This window comes from Glycine soja, chromosome 17, assembly GCF_004193775.1.
Source record: "Glycine soja cultivar W05 chromosome 17, ASM419377v2, whole genome shotgun sequence".
Classification (NCBI taxonomy): domain Eukaryota; kingdom Viridiplantae; phylum Streptophyta; class Magnoliopsida; order Fabales; family Fabaceae; genus Glycine; species Glycine soja.
The window spans coordinates 22,650,918-22,659,870 of NC_041018.1; the positions used below are offsets into that span (position 1 = coordinate 22,650,918).

The 8,953-nt window shown below is 35.1% G+C and overlaps 1 protein-coding gene across 1 annotated transcript; it reads left to right on the plus strand.

The window, feature by feature from the left end:
• The first annotated feature begins 5,252 nt into the window (after positions 1-5,252).
• Positions 5,253-7,931, plus strand: LOC114391560. The gene is made up of 3 exons (XM_028352555.1): positions 5,253-6,185; positions 6,264-6,512; positions 6,762-7,931. Exons 1-3 carry the CDS (start codon positions 5,379-5,381, stop codon positions 7,929-7,931), a joined length of 2,226 nt encoding a protein of 741 aa, XP_028208356.1. The 5' UTR covers positions 5,253-5,378.
• Positions 7,932-8,953: the final 1,022 nt, after the last annotated feature.

The window sequence follows — 8,953 nt, forward strand, 5'->3', positions numbered from 1 at the left end:
TTTGTTAGACAATTAAGAGCCCGTCATTGTGCACACAAATAACAAATGTGTTTGATTTATATAAAGGCTAATAAGATTGTATATTCGTCTGTAAGAAGATTAAAACCTAGCCATTGTACAAACAAACAACAAATTCATTTGATTTATGTAGAGTCAACAATGGCTTTGTAGGATAAAAATATCGAGTTTTAATAAGCTTGGGGTAGAGTTTGTCTTGTGCAGTAAGAAGTGGTCCTGACAAAATACTCATAACTTTGAGAAAGTTATTGAAACTTGGTTACTAGCTAAGAACTGAATGTAATCTCAGTGGTAGAAACAAGCCAACATAATTTTGTGTCTTATGTACTCCTACTTATAACTTTGAGTTTGATTTTTTTAAAATCTCTATTAATTAGAAAAATTTGTTTTCATCGTCTGATCGTGCTTTTTTTTTTTTGAAAATCTGTTATATGTCTTATGCAATGTTTCTTTATATAACAATCTTGTTCTTTTAGAAGAAAGGGCTTTAAAAGTTTATAAAAATACAATTCAAGCCCTTTATTGTGTTATTTGTCTTTATAATATTAAAAAAATTAAATAAAAATTCAAAGCCTAATTGTAAAAATAAAAAATACAAAAACCAAAAATTTATGAATACCAAAAACAAATCATTAGGTTCTATTTTTTCATTTATTTGTTAATAACAAAAAAAAAATACTCATACAAAAAATCATTGGTAGCCACATTACATTAATAAATTACCCGTTTAATATATAACCAACATAATAAAAATAAAAAATTTCTTTGGAGAATGTTTGTATAAGAAAAATTCAATATACATGCAAATCAGGAAGTTCTAAATAAAGAAGAAATTGAGATAAAAATATATCCAAATCAATGATAATTAATAAAGAGGTTGTAATAATTTTTTTCATCATGTGATATTAATTTACCAATTCCGTTATCTACGCTATATCATAAATTGAGAATATAAAAGTGTAAATATAGGAGTATTTTTATATTTAAATGTATTTCAGTATTTTGTTTTTATAAAACCATTGGTTTATTTCAAGAGATATTATATTGAAATGTACTGTAAACAATTTTTTTTCTTGAAAGATACACAATCTTTTTTATCAATGGTGTTTGTATTTTTTATATATAAAAAAAATCCTCATTTTTTTAATTTGAAGATATAAAATACTTTATTTTAAAACAATTATATTTTTTGTGTATGTTGCCTTCATTCGTATTTAGATTCATCAGTCACACTACTGTTCACACTAGGCTAAATACATTTGCTATTTTTTAAATAATGATTTGTTTTTTGATGTCAAGAGTCTTATAGATGTTTATATTTAAATTTGTTGTATGCAACTTTTATATAAATGATATTTAAATTTTTCTATCAAAATATACTTCATTTTTTTAATTTGAAAGTATAAAAAATATATTTTTAAACTATTATATATTCTATTTTGTTGTGCTAATTCATATTTATATCCATCCATAACATGGGTATCCTTTGTAGGGCAAATTTATTTGGATATTTTTTTTATGTCAAGAGGCTGTTAGTTATTTGTGTTTAAATTTAATGTATATAACTTTTATATGAATGATTTTTAATTTCTTTTTATATCGAAATATTCTTATTTTTTTAATTTGACAGTATAAAAAATTATATTTTTAAAACTATTATATATTCTATTTATATGACAGTAATTCATATATTATATGTGCATTGCACAGACACCATATCAGGGAGTAATTCACACATTATCAATGGACCTCTTTGAGGACAAACAAAGAGGCATTGTTAGCATTTTTCCAGAACTTGTGCTTGTGGTCTTTTGGTTATTGAAAGGTTATGCTAGAGCCAGAGCCACAGTCATGGCTAGGTTCCTTTGGAAATGGGTGCACACAAAACGAGAAAAAGATGTGTTAGCATACATAAAAATTCAATTATTTGAAATAAGATTTTCAATTGAAGAGTTGAATAAGTTTTTCAAGTTGACTAGATATTTATCCTTTAAAGTAAATGAAATTCAATGATACTCATAAAAATTTAATATTAATATTTTCTCAATTAAATACATCTCATAATGGGGAGGTGTCGTTATAACATTGTCCTGTATCAGTCAAAAATAAAAAAAATCCCAAAAAAAGCATATTGTCTATATCCACATTTCAAAAACAATATAGTCATATATGTTTGTATACATGACTAGATAACAACTACCCATGTCCCCATGGTCGCTAGGCAGTTACACTACTGTAAAAATAGTATTTTACGGTGTCCAATTAAAGTCGGTTTCTGGAAACCGTCTAAAAATAAAAAGCAGTGACAAATTTGTAAATAAAAGGAGATGAATGACAACAGTTTTACAAAAAGCGTCATTGTTGACACTTTTTTGCTTTTGACCCATGACGGTTTTTTGTAGGCGCATTCATTTTGTTGCTCCCTCTCCATCCCTCAATTCCTCCAAACCCTCTTTCTCACTCTCACTACTCTGTCTCCGCCTTCCACGCCCTCTCAGTAGAACACATCTGTTCCAGCGAAGCCCCTCTCCGCCAAAACCCTCACCTCCCACTACTCCCTCGACCCTTATCTCGTCTCCAAGATCACCAACATGGTCACGCACCTCCTGAACACCAAGCTCTACCCTGAATTCATCAATATCCCCATTGGCAGTCGCCACCTCCTCGAAGCCACACAAACCTTCGAGGAACTCATTTTGCTTCCCAATATGTGAGGCACCATCGATACCACTCCCGTCCATCTCCATAATAACCCTAAAAGTTATAAAAGGAACAAGATTATTATGTTAGATATATCATTAGCAGCATGAAAATCCTGACCTTTTTCACGTCTCATACTTGAATATTTTTTGGATAGGGATGCTGGTATTATTTCTCATTCTTAGTGTTGATTTGATTTATTTGCTAGAACTAGCTATTTTTTTTTAGTCAAGGATTGTTGTTTGGAAACCTTCACTCTTCAACTTGTTCTTTTTCCAACCATATAGTTTAAAACTTACTAATTTTTAAGTTTCTTGTTAAGTAAATGCATGTAAAAAAAACTCAATATCCTATTTAGTTAGGCGCTATATAATTATTTTTTGCAAAAATTCCATTTGAAGAACTATTAAAGCAGCTTATGGAACAAGCTTTCAGATGAATTTTTCTATGACATCTTTTGATAAATATGTATAATACTAACCTCATTTCAGTCATCAATATATGTCCAATACACACAAGTATGCATTTTAATTAGTAGATTGAGTTAATGTCATTGGCATAACTATCCAATGTGAATGACTTTATGTCTAATTGATTGTTGATTAAGTTTGATTCGTTAGTGCTAGGTATTTCATTGGCAAATAAATAGTCCTAAGGAGTAGTATGTATAAAAAAAACTCAATATCCTATTTAGTTAGGCGCTATATAATTATTTTTTGCAAAAATTCCATTTGAAGAACTATTAAAGCAGCTTATGGAACAAGCTTTCAGATGAATTTTTCTATGACATCTTTTGATAAATATGTATAATACTAACCTCATTTCAGTCATCAATATATGTCCAATACACACAAGTATGCATTTTAATTAGTAGATTGAGTTAATGTCATTGGCATAACTATCCAATGTGAATGACTTTATGTCTAATTGATTGTTGATTAAGTTTGATTCGTTAGTGCTAGGTATTTCATTGGCAAATAAATAGTCCTAAGGAGTAGTATGTATGTATGTTTTTCTTTTCTTAAAATTAAAAAATAGGTGGATGCTGACTTACTTCTCATAGTATTAATCAAATACGGGGCTGCTCATCACGACCCGTTCCATTGCAAAGAGGCTAAGAAAGAAACAGAACATGGCCCTTGCAAAAGAACTTATGGGTTTTTCCTCATTTGTTTCTGCTTCCTACAATGTGTTTCTGCACAACAAGCATGGCACCTTCTGGGTCAATACTATCTTGCTTCCTTCGGATAACACAAGAGTTGTGAGGATGAGGAAGGGAGCAAAGTTTCCGATGACAGTGAGGAATAAAATCAAATAGGATTTCAAAGAGACTATCTTGAAGCATTTGGATGGCATCAATGATAGGATAGGAACAAGAAACATTGTGCTGCAACTTATCAGCACCGAGATTGATCCAAGTAAGCCAGCCTTTCACAACTCACCATTCGAATCATTTTCTTTTTCTAGCTAGGTGTTACAAATTGACCATTTTATAACAAAAAGGTCCTTTAATTTTCTTCTATCATTTTAATGACTCTTAGAAAGGATATTCTTTTCTAACAAGGTAACTAACCAACCAGTAATTTTCCAACTTGGGCATAGTTAGTGTTAGTAGTGCTGCTGTGATTTACTTCATTCAGTAGAGATCCAATATTTTCAAGTCTATGGCGCATGAGATCCAACCTATGGGATTTCTAACCCTTGAAGAAAAATTTATTGCACCGATCATTGGACTTTGTTCCTACATGCCGTAGAATCATCCTAAAATCCTTGCCGAAAGACGATGCAGCCTGAAGAAAGGCTGCCTTCTCCTCATCTGTCCACTCACAAGTTCCATCATCAATATCCCAACAAGTAATGTCAGGTGGTTACAGGTTGTTGGCATGACAACGTTTTGTAGCCTCAGGTGAAAGAGAATCACATATCAATCAATGCATCAACTGCAACCCTCTCACTTTCATCGGATTTCCTCCAAAGGTGGAGTCTTCCTGAACGCGTTCTTTGGTTAACTGCAGCACCGCACACCATCGCTGGATTTTTAATCAATTTCTTTTGTGAATCAACATTTGTTTTACGATTTCCTTTTTTAACCCAATCCCTTCACGGTAGTTGTGGATGTTTTTGACTTTCGTCAGGCTGTATCGTCTTTCGGCGATGATTTTATGATGATTGCACAGCATATAGGAACAAAGTCCAAAGATCAGTGTAAGAAATTTTTCATCAAGGGTCACAAATCCCATAGGTTGGATCTCATTGTTGAAATATAAACTTGATTTGGGCCTAAATTAATTATTTGGTTCCTTGGACTTAGTTATTTTGGGCTTAAGTAATTATGGGTCATGTTTCTAGAGAATTCTTGTAGTGTTTGGAGTGTCTAGATATTTCTTATGGTTGTAATATTTTCTAGAATACTCTTTGGATCTCTAGAGTTGAGAACTCTCTAGAATTAGTGTGTCTAGAGTTCTCCTTAGAGTAGTATAAATAGAGATGTAATCCTACACATTTGTATCAAGCAAAAATACAAAATTCTCTCCTCCATAAAGAATTCTCCTTCCTATCAAGTTTCTATTCAAAGTCTCCAATATTCCTAAACACTTTTCCTAAACATAAAAAGCCTTATTTCCAACAAAGTGGTATGAGAGCTTCAAGATCCTCAAAAGATGGCGAATGGAGGTTTTCCTTTCCAAATGCCGATGCTCACAAAGAACAACTATGATAATTGGAGTATCAAGATGAAGGCGCTACTAGGAGCTCAAGATGTGTGGGATATCGTAGAGAATGGCTTCGAGGAGCAAGATGAAGCCTCGCTAAGCCAAGGTGTAAAGGAGACGTTGAAGGAGTCAAGAAAGAGAGACAAGAAAGCTCTCTTTCTCATTTATCAATCGGTGGATGAAGATACATTTGAGAAGATATCCAACGCAACGACGGCCAAAGAAGCATGGGATAAGCTTCAAACTTGCAACAAAGGAGTTGAGCAGGTAAAAAAGATTCGTCTTCAAACTCTTAGAGGTGACTTTGAGCATTTGTTTATGGAGGAGTCCGAGTCAATTTCTGATTATTTTTCTCGAGTATTGGCCGTAGTCAATCAACTTAAAAGAACTGGTGAAGATGTTGATGAGGTGAAGGTCATGAAAAAAATACTTCGAACTTTAAATCCAAGTTTTGACTTCATTGTTACCAACATTGAAGAAAACAAGGATTTAAAGACCATGACTATTAAGCAACTCATGGGCTCCTTACAAGCATACGAAGAAAAACAAAAGAGAAAAATTAAACAAAAGGAGGCTACGGAGCAACTACTACAACTCAACGTAAAGGAAGCAAACTATGCAAATTACAAGAGCCAAAGAGGACGAGGTCGTGACCAAGATCGTGGACGTGGACGAGGACATGGAGGAGAAGGTAGAGGTGGTTACAAAAACCACTCCAACAAATTCAACAATGGAGAAAGAAGTTGGAATCCACAAGTAACAAGAGGTCATGGAAGAGGAAATTCATGATCGAGGTATGACAAATCACAAATCAAGTGCTTCAATTGCAACAAGATTGGTCACTACGCATCCGAGTGTAGATTCTCGAAGAAGGTTGAAGAGAAAGGTAACTTTGTAGAAGAAAAAGGCGGAGAAGAAGAAACTTTGCTACTCGCGTGCCAAAACAAATTTGAAGAGAAAAGAAACAAGTGGTACCTCGACACCGGCGCAAGCAACCACATGTGCGGCGATCAAAGCATGTTCATGGAGATCAATGAAGCGGCAACTGGCGATGTCTCATTTGGAGACGACTCAAAGATACCAGTTAAAGGCATAGGTAAAATTCTCATACGTTTGAAGAATGGGAGTCATCAATTCATATCCAATGTCTACTATGTGCCTAACATGAAGAATATTATTTTGAGCTTGGGACAATTATTAGAGAAAGACTATGACATCCATTTGAAAGAACATAGTCTTTTCTTGAGAGATTGTAGACATAACTTGATTGCTAAGGTGCCTATGTCAAAGAATAGAATGTTCCTCTTAAACATTTAAAATGATGTGGCAAAGTGTCTCAAGGCTTGCTATACCGACTCTTCGTGGCTATGGCATCTACGATTCGGGCATCTCAACTTCGACGGTCTAGAACATTTAGCGAAGAAGGAGATGGTGAGAGGCTTGCCTAGCATCAACCACCCAGACCAACTTTGCGAAGGATGTCTAATTGGGAAGCAATTTCGTAAAAGTTTTCCAAAGGAAACAACAACAAGAGCAACAAAGCCGCTAGAGCTCATACACACCAATGTCTGTGGACCAATCAAACCCAATTCATTTGGTAAGAATAAGTACTTTCTCCTCTTTATTGATGATTATTCCAGAAAAGCCTGGGTTTATTTCTTAAAGGAGAAATCAGAAGTGTTTGAAAACTTTAAGAAGTTCAAAGCCCTCGTGGAGAAAGAAAGTGGTCTTTCCATCAAGGCCATGAGATCTGATCGAGGAGGAGAGTTCACTTCAAATAAGTTCAACAAATATTGTGAAGACCATGGAATCCATCGCCCACTGGCAGTGCCAAGATCGCCACAACAAAATGGAGTAGCAGAGAGAAAGAACCGGACCATACTTAACATGGTGCGAAGCATGCTCAAGAGCAAGAAGATGCCGAAGGAGTTTTGGGTTGAAGCAGTGGCATGTGTAGTTTACCTAACAAACCATTCCCCAACAAGAAGCGTGCATGAGACGACACCACAAGAAGCATGGAGTGGAAGGAAGCCCAGGATCTCTAACCTCAAAGTGTTTGGAAGCATTGCCTATACCCATGTTCCAGACAAAAAGAGGACAAAGCTCGATGATAAAAGTGAGAAGTACGTGTTTGTGGGTTACGACTCAAGATCAAAGGGGTACAAGCACTATAATCCAAATAGTAGAAAGATCGTCATAAGTTGCGACGTGGAGTTCGACGAAGAAGATTGTTGGGATTGGAGTGTTCAAGAAGATAAGTATGATTTTCTTCTTTATTTTGAAGAAGATGATGAAATTCAACAACCAATCATAGAGGAACATATTACACCACCTGCCTCACTGACACCAAGGCTGGATGAAACAAGTTCAAGTGAGAGGACACCGCGACTAAGGAGCATTGAAGAGATTTATGAGGTAACCAAAAACCTAAACGACATTAACCTCTTTTGTCTTTTTGGTGATTGTGAGCCTCTAAGCTATAAGAAGCAGCGGAAAACATAAAGTGGAAAGACGCCATGGACGAAGAAATCAAGTCAATCACGAAGAATGATACGTGGGAACTTACTACACTTCCACGAGGACACAAAGCAATCGGAGTAAGATGGGTGTACAAGGCAAAGAAGAATGCTAAAAGAGATGTGGAGAGATACAAAGCAAGATTGGTGGCTAAAGGCTATAGTCAAAGACAAGAAATTGACTATGATGAGGTATTTGCTCCTGTTGCTCGTCTTGAAACTATTAGACTGATCATTTCTTTGGCAGCCCAAAATAAATGGAAGATCCATCAAATGGATGTGAAGTCAGCCTTCTTGAATGGTTTTCTCGAAGAAGTCTATATTGAGCAACCACTAGGCTATGAAGTAAAAGGGCAAGAAGAAAAAGTCTTGAAGTTGAAGAAGGCGTTGTACGGTCTCAAGCAAGCACCGAGAGCTTGGAATGTTCGAATCGACAAGTACTTTCAAGACAAGAACTTCATCAAGTATCCATATGAGCATGCACTCTATATCAAAGCGCAAAGTGAAGATATTTTGATTGTGTGTTTGTATGTAGATGACTTGATCTTTACAGGGAACAATCCAAGCATGTTCGAAGAGTTCAAGAAAGATATGTCAAATGAATTTGAGATGACGGATATGGGGCTCATGGCATATTATCTCGGCATCAAAGTAAAACAAGAAGACAAAAGAATTTTCATCACCCAAGAAGCCTATGCCAAAGAAGTCCTTAAGAAGTTCAAGATGGATGACGCCAATCCAGTTGGCACCCCGATGGAATGTGGCAGCAAGTTGAGCAAGCATGAAAAAGGAGAGAATGTGGATCCAACTCTTTACAAAAGTTTGGTTTGAAGTTTATGTTACTTGACATGTACAAAGCCGGATATTCTCTATGCTGTTGGAGTAGTAAGTCGCTACATGGAAGCTCCAACCACAACTCACTTCAAGGCGGCAAAGAGAATCCTTCGATACATCAAAGGGTACAACAAACTTTGGCTTGCACTACTACTCTTCTGACAAGTATAACAT

What these genes read in the sequence shown, in the direction of transcription:
- LOC114391560 (XM_028352555.1), top strand. Translation starts at nt 5,379, where the DNA reads ATGGCGAATGGAGGTTTTCCTTTCCAAATGCCGATGCTCACAAAGAAC. An exon ending in AAAGAAGTTGGAATCCACAA is followed by an intron (nt 6,186 to 6,263) that starts GTAACAAGAGGT and finishes AATTGCAACAAG; the next exon opens with ATTGGTCACTACGCATCCGA. An exon ending in GAGACGACTCAAAGATACCA is followed by an intron (nt 6,513 to 6,761) that starts GTTAAAGGCATA and finishes GATGTGGCAAAG; the next exon opens with TGTCTCAAGGCTTGCTATAC.